A 27,937-nucleotide genomic window follows, 5' to 3' on the forward strand; every position below is an offset into this window, starting at 1 on the left:
TCAGAAGTTATTAAACAGTTTAGATCGGTAGATAATTTGGTCACCAGCGGCTGTTTGGGTCTTTATGGGTTAAAAAGTATAAATATACACTGACATACATCGAACATTGTATAATAATAATGAGTTGGTTTTTGGTCTGTGCTGCGAAGAGAACTACCTGTCCCTATGAATGACAAGATAGAATGATAGAAACGTGGACAAAGGGATGAGAATGTTGGAAGGAGTAAGATGAGGAAGAAGAAGAAGTGAGAAGTATGAGGAGACAGAATGAATACATGTCGTGTTGGTTAAGGCCAGTAGGAGGAAGGGGAGGGGCTTTAGTGCAGGATCTCGATGAGGAGGCGTTTGAAGTCTCCGCCACACTCGGAATCCAGGGCGTCTTTGAGGGTAACGTCGTACTTCTCCAGGTACATGTCCTTCACCGTCTCCAGGTCGATCTGTGGGTAGAAAACGTCACCAGATGTCAAGATGTGTGTTCGTCCACAGGTGAGGATGATCGTCTTGACAGGATGGGGAGTCCAGCATCTGTGATTTCTATGGAAGTAAATCTGTCTCATCAGATTTGGAATTATAAAAGCCATTGAATTTCTAGAACTGACATTTTGTTTTGCACTGAAATTAAGTGTCTGCATTTTTTGTCTCTGAATTCACCTATGTTCATAAATATAGAATTACAAAAAATTCAGATGCAAAAAAATCAGAAGCAAAAAATTCAGATACAGAAAATTCAGATGCAAAAAATTTAGATGCAAAAAATTCAGAAGCAAAAAGTTCCGACACAAAAAATTCAGATGCAAAAAAATTCAGAAGCAAAAAATTCAGATGCAAAAAAAATTCAGACGCACAAAATTCAGGAACACAAAATTCAGATGCAAAAAATTCAGGAACACAAAATTCAGATGCAAAAAATTCAGAAGCAAAAAATTCAGATGCAAAAAATTCAAATGCAAAAAATTCAGATGCAAAAAATTCAGCAGCCCAAAATTCAGATGCAAAAAATTCAGAAGCAAAAAATTCAGCAGCACAATATTCAGATGCAAAAAATTCAGAAGCAAAAAATTCAGATGCAAAAAATTCAGAAGCATAAAATTCAGATGCAAAAAAATCAGAAGCAAAAAATTCAGATACAGAAAATTCAGATGCAAAAAATTTAGATGCAAAAAATTCAGAAGCAAAAAGTTCCGACACAAAAAATTCAGATGCAAAAAAATTCAGAAGCAAAAAATTCAGATGCAAAAAAAATTCAGACGCACAAAATTCAGGAACACAAAATTCAGATGCAAAAAATTCAGGAACACAAAATTCAGATGCAAAAAATTCAGAAGCAAAAAATTCAGATGCAAAAAATTCAAATGCAAAAAATTCAGAAGCAAAAAATTCAGATGCAAAAAATTCAGCAGCCCAAAATTCAGATGCAAAAAATTCAGAAGCAAAAAATTCAGCAGCACAATATTCAGATGCAAAAAATTCAGAAGCAAAAAATTCAGATGCAAAAAATTCAGAAGCATAAAATTCAGATGCAAAAAAATCAGAAGCAAAAAATTCAGATACAGAAAATTCAGATGCAAAAAATTTAGATGCAAAAAATTCAGAAGCAAAAAATTCCGACACAAAAAATTCAGATGCAAAAAAATTCAGAAGCAAAAAATTCAGACACAAAAAATTCAGATGCAAAAAAAATTCAGATGCACAAAATTCAGGAACACAAAATTCAGATGCAAAAAATTCAGGAACACAAAATTCAGATGCAAAAAATTCAGGAACACAAAATTCAGAAGCAAAAAATTCAGATGCAAAAAATTCAAAAGCAAAAAATTCAGAAGCACAAAATTCAGATGCAAAAAATTCAGAAGCAAAAAATTAAGAAGTAAAAAATTCAGATGCAAAAAATTCAGCAGCACAAAATTCAGATGCAAAAAAATCAGACGCACAAAATTCAGATGCAAAAAATTCAGCAGCACAAAATTCAGATGCAAAAAATTCAAAAGCACAAAATTCAGATGCAAAGAATTCAGATGTAAAAAAATTTAGATACAAAAAATCTAGATGCAAAAAAATCAGATCACACATCTGTGCTGACCATCTTCTTGCATTGGTGTCACATGACCAACCTAACGTAACTCGATTGGCTGGCTGTCAGTTCGTCTTGAGATAGAATCAGTTGCTTTTCCTTGGTGTCCCAGATGTGTGATCTGAATTTTTTGCATCTGAATTTTTTTACATCTGAATTTTTTGCATCTGAATTTTTTTTTAAATTCTAAATTTATTAACATAGTTAAACTGAGAGACAAAAAATTCAGATACTTAATTTCAGTGCAAAAAAAAAAAATTCAGTGCAAGAAATTAAATGGTTTTTATAATTCAAAATCTAATGAGACAGATTTACTTCCATAGATTCCTTCTCTATCTCCTTTTAGTATCATTTTAATACGATCAGTGACGCAGTGAGGAGTTTTACCCAATAACACCTTTAAAAAATTAACCCTGCAACCATTAACCCTTCAGTCTACCTCTGTAGGAAGTGTGTAGTTGTGTTTTTTCGTCCTTTTTTTTTAACTTTCCCTAAATGCTGCCCCCTGTCTTTCACTTCTTATATCTATAATGTAACCCTAAGAGCAATTCCTGACATTTTCATCTATCTAACTAATAGCTCAAAAGTAACCACATAAACTTAGCGTCTTTTTCTGGACCAGTAAAATCAGTGTCACATCCCAATAATCTTAATCTCTGTATATACAATAAATTCTTTTTGTAATTTAAGTTTTTATTGGTGTTTTCACTAGGTACATGACAATCATACAATGTTGCTTATGTTAACAAACAGGGCTTCTATACATAAATGAAACGTATCAATAAAGCTACAAAGTGTGGAAGTTCTTAAAAAGAATAAATACCGTATTTTTCGGACTATAAGTCGCTCCGGAGTATAAGTCGCATCAGCCAAAAAAATGCATAATAAAGAAGAAAAAAACATATATAAGTCGCACTGGAATATAAGTCGCATTTTGCATCCTTGTTCTGATAGAGAGGCGGTTGCGTTGCATGAAGCGGTAACACCAAGAAGGTCCTCCCCCAAAGCCATTTATATTCATCTCCTTGGCAACTACCTGGGCATGGAGACGCAACTGCACTGTTGACAAGCCTCTCCCGGCTGCACATTGTTCAAGCACTTATGTGCGAACTCATTCCTCTAGTTGTGGACACCTAGCTTTTAGCCCGCGATTAGCTTTTTTTGTTTTCTTCATTGCAGTAAGAGTAACCTCCGCTTTTTGCCAGTCCCTCACAAGTTTCTCACTCACTCCAAACTTTCTTTCTGCTGCTCGATTACTGTTTTCGGCTGCATATTTGACTGCTTGCAGCTTGTAATCTGCAGAATATGGTTTTCTTTTTGATATCATTTTTTTTTCAGCCCTTCTCAGTTGTCTTTATAAGTTACCGGTAATGTTGAAATTTTAAATTTTCAGTGGTACAGAAGTAGCAGGTACAGGTACACAAGCCTAGAGCGCCCTCTTGTGGCTGTCAGTGTGAAAATAACGAACATGTGAAATTATATAATAATGTGTTAATAATTTCACATATAAGTCGCTCCGGAGTATAAGTCGCACCCCCAGCCAAACTATGAAAAAAAGTGTGACTTATAGTCCGGAAAATACGGTAAATAAATAAATAAATAAATAAATACTAGAGGGAGGTAGTTCAGCTGTCATCCTGCTGATTTACTTTTTCTTTAAACTGTGAGGCTTTAGGGGTCTTCCGGTGTATATACTATACTTTCTATGGTTTTCACTGGAACTAAAAACATTATTTTCCTGAAAGGATCAAGCAAACCAGAGAGAGGCTCACTATCATTATAAACAGTTTGACTGCTACTTCTCTTGCCAGAATAATTATCGCAAAATATTGTGTAGAAACACCATTATTCTGAAACAACTTGACAAAATTAAAGGAAAAAAATGGTGAATTATTAATTATTATCAGGTATTATTATGCAGATTATGTAACACCTGCATAATCTGTCACATTTCATTAAAAAAAAAAACCCTAAATGTAGCATCTAATAAAAAGTCTGGCATTCTGTTGCACATTTTTACATCCTGCAGTGGTTATAAGAAATTATGAGAGGTCCTGCAGCTGCATTTGGAGATAAGCTAAACCAGTTTTGGCATTTTTGTGGATATTTTCTAAAACGACCACTGCACTATTTAACACTGGTAGAAAGCAAAATGTGAGTGAGTTTTTCATGCTCAGCTTTTGGTGTGCAGTTACTGAATTTTTAACAATATTTGTTAGAGAAACATAAAAAAACTGGTCATGTTTGTGCTTTTTTGTGGCTATTTAGATAGATCTTATGCCTAAGGTCTAATTTAGCTTAATTATAAAAAAAAAAACAAAAAAAAACATAGGCCATCATAACCTTTGTTCTTTTTGCAAGAGATGAAATGAGCACACATATTTATTCCTCATTCTCTTTTCACATAAAAAACTGAACTAAATTGGGTGTAAAGGTTAAAGTCACTATTTAGTGTGACCTCTGACCCCATAATAAGAAGCAGCAAAAACAGCTGAAAACATAAAACATTAGAAAATGAATGCATTAAATCTCATATTGTCTTAACAAAAATATTAAAATTAGGATTTTTTTTTTTTTTACAAAGGCAAAAATTAAATTGACAATTGACTTGATTGGAAACTGCATAATGCAAGTTTTTTCCAGATACATTTTTAAAATAATTTTTATTTATTGATTAATTTTTTTAATGGAATGTTCTTTGCAATGGACAGCATTTTAGTTAAACTGTCAAACTTTTGTCCCCTATAGAGGACACAATGCATTGCTGGGTCTCAGGAGGATATGCAAAAAAACCCAAAACAAAACAAAACAAAAACAACTTTCTGTTTCAGAAAAGGTTAATTACAGTCTCATAACAATTAGAAATTGATTTCCACTCAAATATGTTACTGCAGATCAGATTTATCAAGAACAGCAAAGTTACAGTAATGGGATGAATGTCAGTGTATGGGATGATGCATGAGTGTCCACTGTGTTGGCTGATATGGAACTGAAACAGCAAAACCCATGAATATACAAGAGAACAGCTGTAGAATAACTGTCCACTGGAGTGACCGGTATGCATGAAAGGGTTAACTAAAATGCTGTCCATTGTAAAGGACATTCCATTAAAAAAATCCATAAATAAATAAAAATTATTTTAAAAATGTATCTGAAAAAACTTGCATTATGCAGTTTCCAATCGAGACAATTTTTTAGTGTAAAAAAGCTAAAATTGTCAATTTCCTGGGTCTCAGAGGATATTATCTCCATGAAATGAGTAATAACTAGTATCTGAGTAGGATAAAATGTGAGAAAACATCAGATTATCAGCATTAAAAATGTTTTTATTTCATAGTTTTCCCACGGTATATCACTTTCTGATGACAAGTTTTAAATACATGTTTCTTTGCTTCAAAAATTAAACGCATGGATTCCAGCTGAGTGGACATTTTTGTAACTCCATGAAAAATAGGTTCATTAAAAAAAAAAAAAAAAATCAATTGCATTGTTTTTTTCATGCCTAAAGAGGAATAAAAACACTTAAGAAAAAAATATAGACTAAGGTTTTCATAATTCATGCGTGAAAGGGTTAATATCTATGACATTGTACTGACAAAAACAGTGCTTTTAGGCATTCGGTGTTTTCTTTTCTGTCCGTTTTAGTCACATGATACACACAGGAGTAAGTACTTGACTGCATAACCATTGTTTCTGATGACTTTTGATGGTCTAATAATTTTTTTCCATGACTGTAAGTTATTATTCTATTTTTTCACTGATCTGACCCACTTGAGATCATATTGGGTTGAATGTGGCCCCTGAAAGAAAATAAGCTTAACATTCCAGCATGAAGGTGTTATTTCATCATGAAGATCTGGAACATGAACAGTTTTTCACCTCTGATCGGCCCACGATGATGCGAATGAGCGTGTCCTCATCGGTGCCCAGTCCCTTCATCGCTGCATTGAGGCGTCGGGCAAAGTACAGCTGCGGGTTCTTGGCACACCTCACTATAAACCACACAAAGATGGGGTGTTACGTAAAGGAAAAGATGACCGATGGAATACCTGACTGACCTGTGAATGGCGGTGTACTGAAATACCCAGAGTAATGTAGCAGTCCTTCAGAGTCCCAGTGGCCTCGGAGTCAATGGTGTCTAAAATGTCTGTTCCTGAAAGCTGCAAGACAATGATCTGTCACTGACAAATAAGATAAAATGCACAGGGCTCCTACAGGTTTCTACAAGTTCAATTTAAGACTTTTTAAGATCTTTTGAAGACTACTCAGAAAAGAATTTAATGTCCATTTCAATTTACGGTCATACTGGCAAAAAATTTGTGACTCCTAGAATTTAGGAAAATGTACTTATTTACTCCAACACCTTGATTCCTACCGTTCTGAGTTATTTGTCACCGAGGGCTTCAATGTTAACGATAACTGGTTCCTAATTTTAACATAAATTGTCAGGTTGGAACTGAGTAGACTAGTGTTACTTTCTTTTCAGCTTGGACATTTCCCAGACACATTTAAACACAATACAGCAAACACGTTTATGACATTATAACTTAAGACCTAGAATATCAAACTAAATACTTTTTTAAGGTATGAAATACAGATTTGGAAATTCAAGACTTTTAAGACTTTTTAAGACCCAGTGGGAACCCTGATGCAGAATAAACATGTGGTGCCTTAACAACAAACCCCGCCCCTCACACATATTGTAGTTAATTTTCACATTGATCCAGCTGATGTCATCATGTCTATGCATGTGCTGATGTCAGCATATCAATTTCCACTATATATCTGCTAATTTGAAACAAAATTCATGTTTTTATGGACATTTGAAAATTTGCCAATTATAAATAAATGGGAGAGGAAAAAAGATGTAAAAAAATTCATATAAAATGGAAACTTTGACCTACTTTTCCCAAAATGTAATGACATCTATTCTGGGTCACTGGCAACCTATAAACCCAATTTGATATGAATTTAACCAATAGCTCTGCTGTTACAGACATGTGAAATTGTTGCTGATTATAAGTAAATAGGGGAAAAACAAAAATTTAAAAAATTCATAAAAAATCTTAACTTTGACCTATTTAGCCCAAAATTTAATGGCCTCTATTCTGGGTCACTGGCAATATAAAAACCAAATTTGGTATGAATTCACCCAATAGTTTTGCTGCTACGGACATTTAAAATTTCACCCATTATAAGTAAATGGGGATAAAAAGATTTAAAAATTCATAAAAAATTTTAACTTTGACCTACTTTTCCCAAAATGTAATGACATCTATTCTGGGTCACTGGCAACCTATAAACCCAATTTGACACGAATTTAACCAATAACTCTGCTGTTACAGACATGTGAAATTGTTGCCGATTATAAGTAAATAGGGGAAAAACAAACATTTTAAAAATTCATAAAAAATCTTAACTTTGACCTACTTAGCCCAAAATTTAATGGCATCTATTCTGGGTCACTGGCAATATAAAAACCAAATTTGGTATGAATTCACCCAATAGTTTTGCTGCTACAGACATTTAAAATTTCACCCATTATAAGTAAATGGGGATGAAAAGATTTAAAAATTCATAAAAAATTTCAACTTTGACCTACTTTTCCCAAAATGTAATGAGATCTATTCTGGGTCACTGGCAACCTATAAACCCAATTTGATATGAATTCAACCAATAGTTTTGCTGCTAGAGTGTTAACAAACAAACAAACCAAATACAATACCCCCTGCCTCCTCTTCAGGGGGGGTGGGGATAATAACAGTAAAACAGTGAGATGTGTAACTCATAGGAAGTGCTTACAGACTCGTAGACTTTAAAGGTGGCCTGCAGCTGCATGTAGTTCCTGTGTGACAGGATGTAGCTGAACGTGGACTCGTCGGTGCCAAACCTGCCTTCACCCGCCTGCAAAAGCAAACACACAGCGGCTGTTTGAAGATGGATTATTTAACTCAGTGTAAACAGTCATCACCGAGTGACTGATCATATAATGTCATGGTGCTGGAACTGCAGGGTTTCATCTACAGCCTGGACAATGACAGAGCTGCACCATCATTATCTATGAGGAATGTAGAATCATAATCATTATCATTATCGTAACAAACAGAAATGGTTTTGCATCCCTCATTAGTTTTTACTTCTTTTCAACATTTTGTTTTTAGTCTTTAAAGCAGAACTTTTAGTTTTCTTCTTTTGTTGTAATATAAAGTATTCTTAGGCATAACCGGTCCCAATTAATCATTTCCTCCAAATGTCATTTGCATGAAGGTAGATTTCATCTTCATTTTCCCAGGTATACAATTATATTAGTGCAATGAACACAAATAAGTATATTTAAAAAGACAAAACTAAAATGTTCTCTGCAAACTTTTTTTTATTTCTTTTTAGCTCATCTATTTTCATGTATTTGGTCTTCTAAAATAAATCTTCATTTTTATTTCACCTAAAATATGTTTTTGCATACCAAGTTTTCATTATTTTATTAACTTTGCAAATAAAAGGTTGTTAGAAAGTCATTTCTGGGGTCATTCATGTAAGAAGATAAGTGACTAGAAAATCATAGTGAGATGGTAAAATGTATTTAAAAAATGAGGTGAATACACATGAATATAGGCAACAAACAGGGTTTAAAATCAACATTTCTTCTCTTTTGTTGTATATTCCATGATGACAATGCCAGAATTTGTCAGGATCAAATTGTGAAAAAGCAGTTTATGAGCATGAGACATCATTTGCACACATGGATTTTAAAGGGGTCGTATATAGCATTTCTACTTTGAAATGTAAAAATAGGACCAACGGTATATTTAAATATATTAATTGACCTTTGTTTGACCTTTCAAGGTCACTCAAGGTCAAAATTCATGGCACAAAATGAAAGCTCATATGGGACTTCCTATCTCTTGCCAATAGTAATTATATCAATACCTTCAACTGTTTTGAAATTATAACACTTTGAAATGCGTCCCATTATGAACCAATAGGGAATTTTAAAATATTAAGAAACTAATAAAAAATTCAAACATGAATATTTCCCAATTCTTTGAATAAACTTGGCAGACCTTACCCCAAAGATGTTCTACAACAAATATCAAGTCATTTTGACTGACGGTTTTGGAGAGGAAGATTCTTGAAAAATTGTTTACGGATGACGGACGGATGCCACCGGTCCGAACTTTCGGACCATTGGACTAAAAAAAATGACCTGAATTTATCATTAGTGTTGAGAATAAAGACCAATGAAGTTCTGCTTAAGACGCCAATATATTGGAAAAAGGACTGAATTTATTTACACTGACAATTTGGGAGATTTATGTGATCTATGCATGTATGTCTGCATGGAAATAAGTGTTATGTCATAGCTTAAGTTTATCAAAATAACACCATGATGAAGGTTGAAGCTAAAGGCGTCAAACTAAGAAATAGAAAGTGTGCCTATTTTTCTGGCCAGTTACTGTACATAACAGACAGAATTGGAAACACATTGGTACATTTCAGTAACATAAATATTCCTGTAATGTTTTAACATGAGGCTTCACACCTCTGCTGTGAGTTCCCACACAGATCCCACAATCCTTTGCTGTAACATAAGCTACATCACTGAACCGCCCCAAAAACAAGCTGTGATCTGATCAGATCTGAGCTGAGACAGGAGATTTACAGCTCACCATGGGCTCACATGTGCAAAGGGTGAGGATCTGATCACTTTGAAACATTACTCAAAAAGGAAAAGGGTGAATAGAGGCTCTAATTCGACGGAATTAAACGGCGTAGACCTCAGATGAGAACCTACCTCAAACAAAGCTGTGGCATCCTGTTCAGCTAAGGCTTCATCCACCTCATAGCCCTCATCTCTGCTGGCCTGAGGGGGAAACAGATACAGCAGCGACGCAGAGAAAGAGGGAAACAAAGGGGAAGGAGGATTAAAAGAGAGGTGACAGAGTTACAGAGGTCAAAAACAGAGATTAACCAAATAATCTGAGGCTTTTCGTGGGCTCATTATCATCTGCTGTGCATTAGGGTGGAATATTTGGAGGCTGCGTTTGAAGTCGCAGCCCCTTTGGATGGCGTCGCTGCGGAACATGAGTCACATGTTTGTCTTTTCTTTCTATGGGAAGGAAAAGCCAAGGGAAGCAGAAAAGGGTGGGAGTGCTGAGGAAGATGGATGGTATGCCAAACAATGATGCCATGTGTGACCAATGTCCCAGTGGGCGAATCCCAGCAAACAAACAATGCTGTGAGCACTTCTTAAAAAAAGACAAGCACTTCCATTCTTTGAACAACTTCCACTTACAAATGCTTAGAACAAATCACAATAAATAAATAAATAAATAAATAAAATAAAATAAAATATACATTGTAGCAGCTATTTGTCATCAAAATTAACTACTTAAAGGTGACTGAACTTAACCCTTTCACGCACGAATTATGAGAACCTTAGTCAAGATTTTTTTCTTCAGTGTTTAGCCATGAAAAACACAATGCGATCGAGTTTTTTTTTTTCTATGGAGTTACAAAAATATCCATGCATTTAATTTTTGAAGTAAAGAAACATGTGTTTAAAACCCAATATCAGAGAGTGATATGAAAACAATGAAATAAAAACATTTTTAATGCTGCTAATTTGATGTATTCTATACATATTCTAACGCTAGTAATTACTCACTTCATGAAGATAACATGCAAAAAAAAAAACCCTTCTTGTCTAACAAATAACAATTGATTTACACTCCAACATGTTAGTGCAGATCAGGTTTATCAAGAACAGCAAAGTTACAGTAATGGTCTGAATGTCAGTGTATGGGATGGTGCATAAGCGTCCACTGTGTTGGCTGATATGGAACTAAAACAACAAAACCCATGAATATACAGTACAAGAGAACAGCTGGAGAAGAACTGTCCAGTGCATGAAAGGGTTAAGACTTTAACATTACTCAAATAACCAGTGGATGCACCATGGGTTTGTGGTTTACACAGTCAAAAATACAATGTCCATACCATAGATGTATTTTAAGTGGTTTATTTTTAGGATTTTGCAGGCAAACAACAACCAAGGCCTTTTGTGGTGTCTCTCCTGCTCATCCTGTCTGTCTGATTGTCTGTCTGTGAATGACTGATAAAACAAAAACCATAGGTCCACCCAGGTGCATGCTGGTCTCTCTTAGTGCTGCCTATTTACGCCCAGGTGCTCACGGTCTAAACCAATAAGAAAACATTAAAAAAAAAGGTGCTAAATACTAAAGAATGAAAGCAATAACCATGAAAATCAAAAAAATATATTCGAAGGATTAAACATTAAAAAAACCCCAAACAAATCAAAATAAACAATTAGCAAAAAATATTACATTAGTAAACAAAAAAGTAAATTAACCATAAATAAATAAATAAACAAATAGCTCCTACACACATAATAAATAAATATAAAATGGAAAAGATAAGAGCAAATCAAAAACTGGAGAAATTTACTTCATACTGGTCTATATTTGTTGGAATGACTTGAATAATTACAGTCTCCGGTCCCAGGATCTGTTCTCTTTATGGGTTCCAAAAGTCAGAACAGAACTGGGAAAGAACACTTTTAAATGTTCTGCTCCCACTGCCTGGAACAACCTACAGAAGGACATTAAACTGAAGGAACTGGTCTGTTTTAATGCATTCAAAGTCATTTTAAATCAATAGGAAAAGGACAAATGTGACAAATGTTTTTCTAATTGACTGAATTGGATTCAGCTTTGAGATGCTTTTAAAAAACACTGTAATACTTTTAGTACCTTTTAAAATAATGGTGACATTTTATATATGTGTTCATATCAGTTTTACGTTTGTTTTCATAACTGACTTTTATTGTGTTTATGCATATTTTTAATGTGGATTTATGGCTGTGATTTCCATTTTGTGTAACTTCTGCTGCTGCTGTTGTCTTGGCCAGAACATTCTTGAAAAAGACATTTTTAATCTCAGTGAGCTTTTTTTTCCCTGGTTAAATAAAAGTTACAAAACTGGGTCAACTATGTCACACCCTATAGGCCTGATTTTGTTTTCACAAATCAGTGATTGCGTTGTATGGAAAAGATTACTCCCTACTTGTTCATAGTTTTTTTTCCCTCTTTTTTTCTTCTTTAATTTGGTTATTTGACATAAAACAAAAATATTATTCTGGTATTTAGAGCAGACCACAGATGGATGCTATATGCACATGTGATGTATTGAATGTGAATGTTTGATACCGAACGTCAATAAAAAATAAATTCCAAAAAAAAAAAAAAAAAAAAAAAATCCTTAGAACCCTGTGTTTTCTGTTTAATATACTGTATGCAGAGCTGAAACAATAAGTACAGATCTGAGGCACTTTTACAATTTATGCCACTTTATCCAAAAAGACAAGAAAACTATTTCACAGGGAGCTACTGGTACTAATGGAGAGGGCATGAACAATAGGAAAAAGATTTAAAAAATCCAGGCACTCACTTGGTTGGAAAATTTAAAATTGTAAAAAGCCTTTATTTCATGAAGGCTTTTTACATTTTCTAATTTTTCCAACCAAGTGAGTGCCTGGATTTTTATCTTTTTCCTATTATGTCACTTTATATTGGAGTATGTGAGTCAAATATTGTGTTTTTTACCCCATTACACCTGTTGGACAGCTTTAGATTCTGACTGTTTTACAAATTAAATTATTTCTGAAACACATGATAATCTTATAAAATATGTAAATGGATAGCTAAAAAAAGGAACACTTCAGTTTTTTTTAATATCAAGAAGATTACAGAGTAAGAAATGTGAGAACAGACATTATAAAAAGAAAAAAATGGATCTTTAAGTCACTTCTATACAAAAGGAAATGAACCAGACTCCTTTTGCAAGTGCATTTTAATACCACAGTATAATGTGTTTTTTAATTACAGTGTTTGTTATTTCAGACAGTGATTATCAGGCCAACAGAAGACGACTAATTAACCAGAACATTCCTGTTTAATGAGGCAGGGTCTGAACCTATCCTAATGTTAGAGTACTCCACCTCTCTACTGTCCAGCAGTGGCTCTTGGGTGAGTCAGTTCAGGGAGGGGCCCGAGGGTCTGATGAACATGAACGATATGACAAAATGTGTTTGGCAAGTTTAAATGGGGAAGAGAATCCTAAAATGGGACGTCATTAACTGTACACAGATGCAAAATGGAGTGGAGTTGATATTTTGAAGGGACTGAAAGACACATTTTTTTATATAGGGACCACCTAAGCTGCGTACTTTCTTCACTATATAAGTTATATTTCTTATTCTGAGTGTCATTTATTTATTGTTTTTGTATTGTCTATATATATTTTCAGTTACTGTCATCAAAATTGACAGCAATAAAATGCAAAACTTAAAAAAATTATATATAAAATGCTTTTTTTTAAAATAAAAATAATAACCACAATATATTAAAAATGACAGAAAAGGTGCTTGGCAACAACATGTCCAGTTATTTTTTTTTTCCTGTGATGGGAGTAAACAAGGCTTTCCAGATCCTCAGTTAGTTCCCTCTGACGTGAGGGCCTGGAGCAGCTCACTCCCATTCAGCTTTGGAGATCCACATCATGTAGTTTAATCTGTGTTTCAGTTCTTGATTCCTCGCCAGATTCTCTCCCATCCAGCTCTTAAACTTACCCCCCCACCTCCCCCATCCATCCAGGTGGCAGCCCCACAAATACATCTATATACATACAGAAACAAACAAAACACCAAACAAAAAAAAAAAATCTATCTATCTATCTATCTATCTATCTATCTATCTATCTATCTATCTATCTATCTATCTATCTATCTATCTATCTATCTATCTATCTATCTATCTATCTATCTATCTATCTATCTATCTATCTATCTATCTATCTATCTATCTATCATTTTGAACATTTTAATACCTGGAAGTGTTTTTAAAGTTTATTTACAGACAGACAGATTTCCATCTAAAAAAAAAAACTATGTGTCAACTATAAAAAAACTATGGTTCCGTGAAAAAAAAAACAATTATCAGGAATAAAAACTATAAATCAAGTAAAAGGATCTATATTTTGAATCTATCAATCAATCATTTTGTATATTTTAGTACTTGGAAGTGTTTTTATAGTTTTTAATGTTATTTCACATGCTGTTTTTGGTGCTCTGCATTCTGAGTACAGACATAGAGTTTCAGAATAATGAATTACAGGGTGGGGAAGCAAAATTCACAATATTTTGAGGCAGGGATTGAAAGACAGTGTATGACCAGTTAGTTTATTGAAAGTCATGAGAATTTAAATCTTCAAATCATATTTTACTGCATTTCTAACGGTCTTGTTGTCTACCTCAAGTTCAATTGCCATTTTTCTCATGGATTTGGTTGGATCCTTTAGGATTTTGGATTTGAGAGCTTTAATAAAAGCTTTGGCACGTTTTTTGTTGCTTCCTCCACTTCCAGACTTTTTCGTAATAGTTTTGCTCATAGCCATTCTCTTCTTTCCATTATAAACAGTCTTTATGGACACTCCAACTATTTTTGAAATCTCCTTTGGTGTGACAAGTGCATTCAGCAAATCACACACTCTTTGACGTTTGCTTTCCTGATTACTCATACGGGCAAAAGTTTCTGAAAAGGTATGGATAATAGTGTTAGGTTCTCAATATATGTTTGGTTTCAAAACAATTGACGTAGTGCCTGCTGAAAAAAAACAACAAAATGTTCATTGTAAATTTTGCTTCCCCACCCTGTAATTACAAAAATTGGGTGTTAACAGTCATATTGTATTAAACTGAGCTCAGATTGAAGATGATTCAATTACTTTCTTTTTGAAATATCTATGTAATTGGCTCAGGAGGCAGCAGCAATAACTATATAAACACTATATATACAAGATAGAGTAAATATACATAAAAAAATGATGTGTCAAGTATAAAAACTATGGTTAAGTGAAAAAAACACACTATTATCAGTAGGAAAAGTCTTGATCTATCTATCTATCTATCTATCTATCTATCTATCTATCTATCTATCTATCTATCTATCTATCTATCTATCTATCTATCTATCTATCTATCTATCTATCTATCTATCTATCTATCTATCTATCTTTTTTTTTTACAAACATTCCTACTTGTACTTCTATTTTTTTTCTAAAGTAAATAAGTGCGCTGCTCACTGTCATTTGTTGTGCCTTGTAATTTCGTACACTTAACTGGAGAGCGCACCTCAATTTTATTGTACTTGTACAATGACAATAAAGAGATTCTGATTCTGAAATGCATTAAAATCAAAGTAACAAAACCTTTCTGAAAATGTAAGAAGTAGAAAGTACAGATCAATTCTCAAGTACAAGTTTTTGAAAATCAACATCACACAGTATTTGTTCTTCGTTGCTTCCCAACTTTGCTTTTTGTTCACAAAAGTCTGAATACTGATATGAAACTGTGAAAAGATTGTTACCTGCAGCAGTGACACCAGCAGGTTCCTCACATCTCCACTGGTGTCGCCTTCGACGTCCGCCTCCAGGTCACGCTCATGCACTGTTAAAAAAAAAACGCCACATTTATACCACCAGCTGAAGATTACTTACATCATCAGCAGACGTATGATATCTGTGTCTGACTCATATGTAACAAGAGGTTTAGCCACAGGTGAAATCTGACCCCGAGGAGGAAAAAGTCAATGTGTATTCAGCGAAAGAGGAAATCAACACCACAAGTCAAACAGCCTGGACATGAACACAAATATAAAGGTATTCAGCTGCTGTTTGACTGAATTAACAGAAGAGGAAGAAAAATGTGTTGTTGGTTGTAAAAGATTAAATATAGAAGGAAAAACTCACCCTGAGTGTAGGCCTCCTTGTAGCTCAATATGTCCTGTTGGTTAAAACAAAAAACAGATTCAGTCAGAAAATATTTGATTTATTTATTTATTTGTCTCAAACTTTGAAATAAAAAAGAACTAAAAAAAAAACCCAATAAAATCAAGAAGTCAATTACATTTGCACCCATCAATGGTCATTAATCACAGAAAAAGTAATGAAATACAATAAATTTAACACAAGTGAACATATGAATCAACTCGTAAACACAGTTTGAGAAGGGACAGAAAGAAGCAAAGGCAATAGAAATAATAATAAAAAACTGCATTTATAAAGCACTTTTCATTAAATGGAATCTGAAAGTGCTACAAAGAAAAGAAATTCCAACAATAAAAAAATTAAATACAATAAGATTAACAGCTATAACTAAAAAAACCCCACTCTATTATGAATGTGAGTAATGGTGAGAGGTGAGGTTGTCATCCTGTAATCTCCTGTAATCCTGTTTCTTGAAAAAAATGAACACAACTCTGTTGGTTACCTGAAAAATAAATGAATTACTCTCTTTTTCTGTTATATTTCAATACGTTTCACATCATAAAATGCATTAAAGGACATCTATATGTCTGGTTTGTGATTAAGTCAGATTTTTCTGCATGAATTAAGCAAAAAAAAAAAAAATCTTGAATTAAGAAAAAAAAAAAAAGAAAAATCTTGAATAAAGCAAAAAAAAAAAAAATCTAGAATTAAGCCAAAAAATATATAAATCTAGAATTAAGCCAAAAAAAATCTTGAATTAAGCAAAAAAAAAAAAAAAAAAAATCTTGAATTAAGAAAAAAATCTTGAATTAAGCAAAAAAAAAAAAATCTTGAATTAAGACAAAAAATCTTGAATTAAGCAAAAAAAAAACCAAAAAACAAAAAACTAGAATTAAGCAAAAAAAATCTTGAATTGAGCAAAAAAAAATCTGCCAATGGAAACAAGTGAAAATGAAAAACTTGGTAAGATTTCTTGAAGTAAGATGTTCAAGATCTATTGTCTAAAAATAAGTTCTTATATCTCACTGAAAAGTTACTCTTTAGGTGATTATGTTTTATTTTAAGTGTGATGAGATATTTTGACTAGAAATGAGAAAAATACACTTGGTAAGATTTAGATTTTTGCAGTGCAGTATGTTTGACACCTGTAATAGATAGAAACAGCTGATTCTACTGAAATAAAAACACAATGGTTCTTGTTTTCCCCAAATTTCACAGTGATGATTATATTTCATTTCACCCATTCGATCCTCCACTGTACATCCTAACTCTTCTTCTAACAGCTGACAGACCTCATTGGTTGCTGTACACAGGATCTCCACCAGTACGGCTTCGTCAGTCCCCGCCCCCTTCATGGCCTTCCTCAGCTCCTTGGCGAAGAAAACATGTGGAGGGTCCAACATGGCCATGGTGGCGTTCTCAAAACTGCCTGTGAGCTCCTTCTTCAGGACCTCCTCCAGCTCCTAAACCAACACAACAGACACAGAGGGAAGAAGGTGGATGGGTTTGTGATGAGTACGAGTGAGGAAGAACGAGGAAGAGCGAAGAAGAGCGAGGAAGAACGAGGAAGAGCGAGGAAGAGCGAGGAAGAGCGAGGAAGAGCGAGGAAGAGAGAGGAAGAGAGAAGAAGAGCGAGGAAATGCGAGGAAGAACGAAGAAGAGTGAGGAAGAGCGAGGAAGAGCGAGGAAGAGCGAGGAAGAACGAGGAAGAGTGAGGAATAGTCAGGAAGAGTGAAGAAGAATAAGGAAGAATGAGGAAGAGTGAGGAAGACTGAGGAAGAGCGAGGAAGAACGAGGAAGAATGAGGAAGAGCGAGGAAGAGTGAGGAAGAACGAGGAAGAGTGAGGAAGAATGAGGAAGAGCGAGGAAGAACGAGGAAGAATGAGGAAGAGCGAGGAAGACTGAGGAAGAGCGAGGAAGAACGAGGAAGAATGAGGAAGAGCGAGGAAGAGTGAGGAAGAACGAGGAAGAGTGAGGAAGAACGAGGAAGAGTGAGGAAGAATGAGGAAGAGCGAGGAAGAGTGAGGAAGAGCGAGGAAGAGCGAGGAAGAATGAAGAAGAGTGAGGAAGAACGAGGAAGAGAGAGGAAGAACGAAGAAGAACGAGGAAGAGCGAGGAAGAACGAGGAAGAGCGAGGAAGAACGAGGAAGAGCGAGGAAGAACGAGGAAGAGCGAGGAAGAACGAGGAAGAGCGAGGAAGAACGAGGAAGAGAGAGGAAGAACGAGGAAGAGTGAGGAAGAACAAGGAAGAGTAAGGAAGAGAGAGGAAGAACGAGGAAGAACAAGGAAGAACGAGGAAGAGAGAGGAAGAACGAGGAAGAGCGAGGAAGAACGAGGAAAAGCGAGGAAGAACGAGGAAGAGAGAGGAAGAGTAAGGAAGAGAGAGGAAGAGGTCTGCAGATACTCACGTCGTCATACTTTTCAAAGTAGGCCTGTTTGATCTCCAGGCGCTGAGCTGCAGAACGATTGGCCAGGATCTGGACGATGGCCTCTTCATCTGTACCTGGAGAATAAACAACAGAACACAGAAAGAATGAATGGATTTAGTGAAATATAACCCTAACCCTAGCCCTAACCACAGCCTTAAAATTCTACTGTATTGTATTGTATTGTATTCCTGACACTTCTTTTATTTTTTCAGCATTTCAATCTTTTTGGCTTTAGCTGTATTATTATTCCCATTTATTATTCAGGGACCATGTGCAGAAACACATTATGCTCTATAACAGATTATAGCTTTTTAGCTAATTTCCATCTTTAGTCCCTGTGGCGGCAGAGAAAAAAAAATAAACAAGATTAAGCTGGTAGAAAACAGATTAAAACGTACATAATTGCATTGCAACATACACTCACATAAAGTGCATACTCTTATAGATTATAGGATACAATATAAAGTGCATACACTCCCATCCAGGTATTATCCAGGTCCGATCCTGTACTGAGATCTAATGAGACTGGATGCACTCACAAAGTACAAAACCTATACATAGTACAAAAATGCCAATAGAAAACACAAAAATACACGAGGTCACTTAATTTGAGGTACAGAAATAGAATATAAACAGGCTTGGTTTGTTAAGATCCATTTTTTTGTTTCAGTCTATAATTTATGTTGGTCTTCACTTCAGTTTGTTCCATTATTTTATAGCTTTATATAAGAACGCATATACAGCTTTGGTTTTTTTCTTCACTCAAACTAAATTTTAAGGAACAGTAGATCTGATGTTAAACTGTAAAGCCACTTAATCTGTGATATTTAGCTACATGAATAAAAAACAATAAGATTCGATCAATAAAGAACTGTTTTCACTAGAGGTCGACCGATTACTGGTTTACTAAGGCCGATGCTGATTTTTAAAAATTTGGTCAATATCTACAGCCGATTTTTGAGGCTTATATGTTTTTATAAATCACATTGACCGTAAAATACAATTAAAACACTCAGATAATTAAGATTTTTATGCAGCAATATAAATAAAATAATTAATACACGTACACATAGTACTCTTTTAACATTTATTGAACTTCAAGTGCTGCCCACACAGATGCCTGATCAAATATCTACTGATCAAATACTGGCTTTCAAAAAAAAATTGAGGCAGATGGCCGATATTGAAAAAAATCAATATACTGGCTCAATACATTGGTCTACCTCTAGTTTTCGCCATAAAATAATTAAGTACAAACAGACCAGATCTCCTCATTAAAATGACTGACAGGAAAAATCTGAAACGCAGACTTTAAGTAGGAAAAAGAGCTAAAATACCTAACAGAAGGTGAAAGAATCTACTAAAAAAACACACATCTTTCAATAAAATGATCCTGATTCAAGTGTTTTTCAACTTGAGAGGCAGTAAATTCCAGTCAAACCAAGTGGGAGTGGAGCTCACTTATTAATACACAGCCTTTAATTGTGCAATTGTTACAACACAGAACATTTTTGCACAATTGAGTTCGACATTATTGTGTCTTAGAGTAATGTCGAAACAGTCTGTTTGTACAAGTAAATCTGCATGATCCACTCCCATTCTGTTCTCTGAAAGATAATTGTCGTCCAAATACAGACACAAACATGTAGCAGACTCCCACTACAACTACTCCAATAAAGACACTCACACAAGTACTTGTTCAGCATTATCCTCATAAAAGCAGTTTGTCAAACACATTTCAGATGCTTTGGCTGATTCATGACAACTATTATGTGTAGTTGTCTCCTGAGTCCTGTGGAATATTTCTATACACAAATACATCTTAGCATCATTTCACTGCATTAGTCATTGGTTCAATCAACTGGTTGAATCACTTATCTTAATCTGTAGAGCGCACTATGATTCCTCACACACATATACAGGGTGGGGAAGCAAAATTTACAATGAACATTTAGTTGTTTTTTCTCAGCAGGCACTACGTCAATTGTTTTGAAACCAAACATATATTGAGAACCTAACACTATTATCCATACCTTTTCAGAAACTTTTGCCCATATGAGTAATCAGGAAAGCAAACGTCAAAGAGTGTGTGATTTGCTGAATGCACTCGTCACACCAAAGGAGATTTCAAAAATAGTTGGAGTGTCCATAAAGACTGTTTATAATGGAAAGAAGAGAATGACTATGAGCAAAACTATTACGAGAAAGTCTGGAAGATACTATTAAAGAAGAATGGGGGAAGTTGTCACCCGAATATTTGAGGAACACTTGCGCAAGTTTCAGGAAGCGTGTGAAGGCAGTTATTGAGAAAGAAGGAGGACACATAGAATAAAAACATTTTCTATGATGTAAATTTTCTTGTGGCAAATAAATTCTCATGACTTTCAATAAACTAATTGGTCATACACTGTCTTTCAATCCCTGCCTCAAAATATTGTAAATTTTGCTTCCCCACCCTGTACACCATACTGTTATACTGACAGCATGGTTACACAGTAAAGGCTTATCATTCTGTCAGAAATGACATTTTCTCTGACATTAACATTACTTCTGAGAGGTAAACTAAGGCTTCTGAGTGGGTTTCAGGCTAGTGGAGACAGTCGACTTATTTTGTACAATTTGATGCAAGAAAGAAACAGCTTTGTAAAATATTAGGAATTTTATGAGAAATGTATCAAAACAAATGAGAAAAATCGGATGTATAACAACTTTACAGAATTTCAGAATCATTTCAACAGCTGTGTTTCTATTACAGGGTTCCTATTAAAGCCTGGTATGGCAACTTATCAGTCCAACTGAAGAACAGGCTGGCCAATATGCACAAAACAGCACAGCTAAAATTTGCTGAGAGGTCTTGTTTATGTCTTTGTGCATAAGAAATCAATATAAGTGAATCCCCAAAGGAACTTTGTGTTGGTAAATGCAAGTTCTGCAAATGAACAGGATTTCAGTTCTGTTCAACATGTTGATGGTGTGACGGCCAGCAGGTGGCTTTTATGGTGAAGCCCTTGCTGCTCATCACTCTTGTCCTGTCTGTCCAGGAAGCTGGGGGTGTTGTCCCAATCAGGCCCTCATCTGCCTCCCCTGGCTGAAGCCCATAAAATGGCCGAGAGCATGGTTGCTCTCTCTCTGCTCCTCTCCTGACCTGACCATAGGCTGTCTTCATTTAGTTTAGTTGACTGATCCACACTGCCACACACCACACGCACCACCGTCACTGCTTTCACTACTGACTTAATCGTTCACGTTATTTTTACTTAATAAATCTTTGTTAAACTGTTTGTGCCTTGTGTGGTCTCCCCTCTTTGTTGCTGCTCCTGAGCCAGAGTAGTAACAATGGTCATATGAACTATGTTTTCAGCTCAAAAATGTCCAATTTCTTCACAATTAACGCTATATTTTCATGTCACAAATGGCCAAGTTATATTTGAACTGAATTTACCTGAAAAACAAATATTCTATTCTTTTAGATTCCCCAGTTTTTCTTACAAGATTCTATCCTACATATCACATGTTTGATTTCTACAGGTTCAATCTGGAGAATGGTGCTGATCCATCCTGCTTATGTTACGTCAATACATACATTAACTCTTTCAATGCCATGGGCCGATTAAATCGGCTTTACGAATACAACCTTTAAAGTGCCACGGGCCGATCAGATCGGCTTTGGAGAACACGCCATATTTGTGTACAAACAAACCATCCACCCCCATTTCTTTCTCACATTTCGATGACGTTCTTTCTGTGTCCCCCTTTTGAGACCAATCAGACGGGAATTTGAGGTCACGCGACCGAATAAATTATGCAAATTACGATCAATAATGAATCGGCTGCGTCCGGTGCGTTTTGAATCTAATCAGCAATCGGTCGGATGTTACCGAGCGGTTTCCTGCAGGATTCTTCAAATATTATAAAAACGACGCAAAATACTGAAAAACGGTCAAATTCTGTGGCACTTTTAAGGCTTATTAGCCCCTTAACTGTCTGGCACCGAAAGAGTTAAGAATGTCACACGTCACTTTTTAAATTAACAGTTTTCTAATAATAAGCATTTTTATAAAGAAATAACAATTCTATACTGTTATTTCCTCTTTAGTATGATGATAAACTATACAATAAATAATTGTGATCCTAGTTTTTGCACAGGGATCATTTATGGAAATGGTGACATGGCTGCAGAGCATCAGTATGATGGGATCACAACAACCATGTCACATCCATCCACTGACACATTTTGTGTTTTTGTTAAACTGTTATTGTTTTAGATCCACAATACGAACATTTATGAATAAGAGGAGAATTAGCAATAATAAGTATATAAGTTTATTCCTAATAAAGTACTGGTACTGGCCAGATCATCATGGGTAATGTCACATCCGTCCACCAGCAAAAGTTTTCACAAACACGTGCTATTCCAAATCCAATATTTCTGAAAATAGAGCTTCCACTGTCAAATAATATAGTAGTCTGTGCACAAATGGATTAGCATTATTTTATTTATTATTATTTATTTATTAAAAATGGCCACTCATTTGACCCCCTAAGTAAATTTTAGCTGAGCAATGAAGATTATAGGTATGAGAGAATATCAGTCCATAGATAATCTGTAGAACCAGTCGGTCATGAAACAAGCAACAAAAATCTCTTCAGACCCGACTCATCCATTGCCCTCTGAATACAAACTTCTTCCATCAGGAAAAAGATTTCATACGCCAAAGTGCAAAACTAACCGCCTCAAATTATCATCTGTCCCAACATCCATTAAGCTGCTGAACAACATTAAGAACTAGTGTAATAGAGCAACATGCAACAAACACACAGCACTTGAGCACTTTTTACTTTTTTTTTCTTCCTTGCACTTTAGGCGTCTCTGCATGTTCTGTGTTGTGATTGTCAAATGTAGTCCACGTCTGTTTTATATGACAGACTAACTGTCATTGTTATAATGTGTCCATGTGATGATGTTTTTTTTAATGTTTTTTATCTTGTCTTGTGAAGCAATAATATGTAGCACTGTGCACAAGATGAATTTCCTTCAGGGGACAATAAAGTTGATTTTACTTTTACTTTACTTTACTTCTCATAGGTTTCTACAAGTTAAATTTAAGACCTTTTAAAGGGGTCATATTTTGCTAAACCCACTTTTATCAGTCTTTGGTTCATTTATTTGTGTATTTGGACCCTAATAGTCCACAAAGTTTGAATTTGAACCCTCCAGGTGCTACAAAGCTATTTTTATATTAATTTCGGCAAAAATCGAGTTAACTTCTACAACCCGTTTCAATTCCTGTGTTTTATAACTAGTTACGTCACGACATTTGCACATATAAGGTCAAGACTTCCGACGAACATTTGTCTGAGTATGACATAACTGTTTGTCAGCAGTAGCGGTTGGAGTAAAAACTGAAAATATGTCCAAACTTTGAGCCGATTACCTAAAATGTTCAGTTGTTGGTTGAACAGACCAGCACAGTCAACAACCTGGAGGGGGCGGGGCGTGTATTTAGTAAATCTGAGAACTGCCTGAACAACAACTACTAGGTTTGATGAGATGATCCACTATGTGTTAATGAAAGACACAATAAAGGAATAAACAGATGGACTTACCTAAACCTTTACATGCTTTCCGAATGGCCTTGATATCAGCTGTAACATCGAAGTCTTCATATGGGACTATGGTGGGCTGGACAAAAAGAAGAAATAAAGTTTAGATTAAAAAAAAAAAAAAAGGGTTCATGCTTAGCCTTAAGATAGCATAGTTTATTGATGAGTGTGCAGAACCTTAAAGGGGGAAATTTTCTGACGAATTACCCATGTGGCTGTTATTATAGATATTTATAGATGTTAACACTCAAAACTTGGAATCGCTCCTTGAAACATCAAACTGTCATGCCAAATCTTTAACAAAGGAGGCAAAACTATACACAAACATCAGTTTTGCAGTATGTTTGCACACACCCTTCTTAAAAACAAAACTAGGTACTCATTTGTTGGTTATCGGGGCAACATGATAAGAAAAGTACCAATTAGAGGAGTGGAAATGTCTCAGATGTTCAGACATTCTAAACGAAGCGAACTGTGGGGTCAGTGATTAATCTGAGCTGTAATTTTAGTACATTATAGAAAGAATTATGATTGTTTTTTGTAAAGTTTAAAGGTAAAGATAAAGATACTGATAAAAGATGCAGCTGTGTTCATTATAGAGAGTTGCAGTATTTGTAAAAGCACTTTCTAAGATTCAGATTTACACAAGTACCCATGTTAAATAATATAGAAAACTAGAAGCACTCGGAGAGCGCAGACCTCCGCCAAGGCTGATCAGTGGCCCCCCCCGTGGGCCCCCCATGCCAAGGAGGTTATGTTTTTGCCAGGGTTTGTTTGTTTGTTTGTCTGTCTGTCTGTCTGTCCGTTAGTGTGCAACATAACTCAAAAAGTTATGGACAGATTTTGATGAAATTTTCAGGGTTTGTTGGAAATGGGCCCCCCCGTGGGCGCCCCCACCCCACCCCACCCCACCCCCGATCACCACCAAAATGTAATCATTTCTTCCTTATCCCATTTCCAACAAACACTGAAAATTTCATCAAAATCTGTCCATAACTTTTTGAGTTATGTTGCACACTAACGGACAGACAAACAGACAGACAGACAGACAAACAAACAAACCCTGGCAAAAACATAACCTCCTTGGCGGAGGTAATCAGGGTTGTGATAAAATAAGATGCATCAAGACTCATTGTACATTTAAATTGAATGAAATGTCAATTGAAATGCAAATTATGGTGTTGAAATATGGGGAAACAACTCCTATTCAAATTTTCATCCTATCTTTTTACTTCAAAAACAAAGGCAATAAGTATAATAGTATAAAAACCATGGTTAAGTGAGAAAAACACACTATTATCAGTAGGAAAAGTCTTGATCTATCTATCTATCTATCTATCTATCTATCTATCTATCTATCTATCTATCTATCTATCTATCTATCTGTCTGTCTGTCTGTCTGTCTGTCTGTCTATCATTTTGTACATTTTAATACTTGGAAGTGTTTTTATATTTTATTTACAGACATAGACATCTAAAAAAAAAACAAAAAAAAAACTATGTGTCAACTATTAAACAAACTATGGTTCCGTGAAAAAAAAAGAAAAAAAAAAAAAAAAGAAAAAAACAATTATCAGGAGTAAAAACTATAAATCAAGTGAACAGATCTATATTTTGAATCAATCTATCAATCATTTTGTATATTTTAGTACTTGGAAGTGTTTTTATAGTCTTTAATGTTATTTCACATGCTGTTTTTTTGGTGTTTTGCATTCTGAGTGCAGACAGAGTTTCAGAATAATGAAACAGTTGTAAAAGTTGGATGTTATTAAACTGAGCTCAGATTGGAGATGATTCATTTACTTTCTTTTGGTTCAGTTATGATATAGACATAGACAGACTATATTTGTCATTCCAGATTCACATCTAAAAACGACATTTCAATGCAGTTGGCTCAGGAGGCAGCGGCAATAAATAAAAGAGACACTATATACAAGACAGAGTAAATATGCATATAAAAACTATGTGTCAAGTATAAACAACTATTGTCCAGTGAAAAAAAATCTATCTATCTATCTATCTATCTATCTATCTATCTATCTATCTATCTATCTATCTATCTATCTATCTATCTATCTATCTATCTATCTATCTATCTGTCATTTTGTACATTTTAATACTTGGAAGTGTTTTTATAGTTTATTTATAGACATAAACAGATTTCCATCAAAACAAAAACTGTGTCAACTATAAAAAAAAACTATAGTTCCGTGAAAAAAAAAAAAAAAACCAAACCAAAACAAAAAAAAAACAATTATCAGGAGTAAAAACTATAAATGAAGAAAAATGATTTATATTTTGAATAATTTTGTATATTTTAGTACTTGGAAGTGTTTTTATAGTTTTTAATGTTATTTCACATGCTGTTTTTTTGGTGTTTTGCATTCTGAGTGCAGACAGAGTTTCAGAATAATGAAACAGTTGTAAAAGTTGGATGTTATTAAACTGAGCTCAGATTGGAGATGATTCATTTACTTTCTTTTGGTTCAGTTATGATATAGACATAGACAGACTATATTTGTCATTCCAGATTCACATCTAAAAACGACATTTCAATGCAGTTGGCTCAGGAGGCAGCGGCAATAAATAATAGAGACACTATATACAAGACAGAGTAAATATGCATATAAAAACTATGTGTCAAGTATAAACAACTATTGTCCAGTGAAAAAAAACACACTATTATCATATTATCAGTGGGAAAAGTCATGATCTATCTATCTATCTATCTATCTATCTATCTATCTATCTATCTATCTATCTATCTATCTATCTATCATTTTGTACATTTTAATACTTGGAAGTGTTTTTATAGTTTATTTATAGACATAGACAGATTTCCATCAAAACAAAAACTGTGTCAACTATAAAAAAAAACTATAATTCTGTGAAAAAACAAAAAACAAAAAAAAACAATTATCAGGAGTAAAAACTATAAATCAAGAAAAATGATTTATATTTTGAATCATTTTGTATATTTTAGTACTTGGAAGTGTTTTTATAGTTTTTAATGTTATTTCACATGCTATTTTTTGGTGTTTTGCATTCTGAGTGCAGACAGAGTTTCAGAATAATGAAACAGTTGTAAAAGTTGGATGTTATTAAACTGAGCTCAGATTGGAGATGATTCATTTTTTCTCTGTAGGTCTGTACATCCACTCCACTTTCCCCGCAGGAAAAGGGCGCAGTCCGTCTGTGTGCTGAGTCATGGAGCCGCAGCAGCAGCAGCAGCCTCCTCCCCTCTCCTCACCCCCCCCCCCCCCCCCCCCCCTCCTTCTGATACAATGCGGCCTTATTGATCACAGACATTCCACATTGCGGCTTCAGCCTCCTCGGCCGTGGCGTGACACACTCCCACTGCACGAGTCAACTGCGCAAGTTTTCCCCGTGACTCTTTAGACACAGTTTGGCATCCTCAAAAATCCAATAAACACGAAATAAAACAGAAAACTTGCTTTAACTCTTAATATGTTGACAATAAATAAACTCAAAGATGTGTTTACGGTTCCTGGTAATGTAGTTTTTTTGCAGCACTTTCCAAGTCTCCTCCCAGAATTCAACATTTTTGAGCAATAGAAGTTGTTAAATTCTTACCTGTACGTTTCCCATGTTCTTCCACACTGGTTTCTCCAGCTCTAGTGCAGTTGTTGTGTGTGTTTTTTGTGCTACAGTGTTGGTCTGTGCGTCCTGTAGATGTGATGCGTGTCGACTCCAGACGCGGTCCTGCAGAGCTGACGTCACCGCCTTATTAATTTAGCAGGATGGAGCCTGAGTGGGAGTGGGAGTGGGCGAGGTGGGAGGGTTTTTATATAGACACAGCAGATGACAAGAAGTTTAAAACTAACAATAATCATTTAGCAAAACATGAAAACACCGATAGTTCTTTATTCTGGATCTGTTTTCCTTCTAAAGGAGTCGTTTGAGTTCGCTTGGCAGACACTTGAACGCATCACGCTGTTGGAAAAGTGCATCCCACAAACGCAGCTTTTCA

At 34.9% G+C, this 27,937-nt stretch overlaps 1 protein-coding gene across 1 annotated transcript; it reads right to left on the reverse strand.

Moving 5' to 3' along the window:
- Positions 1–27,689, reverse strand: LOC115437815 (annexin A13-like). Its single transcript, XM_030161167.1, has 11 exons — positions 27,541–27,689; positions 23,950–24,025; positions 18,322–18,416; positions 17,206–17,376; positions 15,896–15,929; positions 15,514–15,593; positions 9,864–9,932; positions 7,874–7,975; positions 6,156–6,231; positions 5,951–6,063; positions 1–437 (listed from the first exon to the last, which is right to left on the reverse strand). The coding sequence occupies exons 1-11, from the start codon at positions 27,553–27,555 to the stop codon at positions 318–320; spliced, it is 951 nt and encodes a 316-aa protein (XP_030017027.1). The 5' UTR covers positions 27,556–27,689; the 3' UTR covers positions 1–317.
- Between the last annotated feature and the right edge of the window lie 248 nt (positions 27,690–27,937).

The sequence above is a fragment of the Sphaeramia orbicularis genome, chromosome 17 (genome assembly GCF_902148855.1).
Source record: "Sphaeramia orbicularis chromosome 17, fSphaOr1.1, whole genome shotgun sequence".
Taxonomy (NCBI): domain Eukaryota; kingdom Metazoa; phylum Chordata; class Actinopteri; order Kurtiformes; family Apogonidae; genus Sphaeramia; species Sphaeramia orbicularis.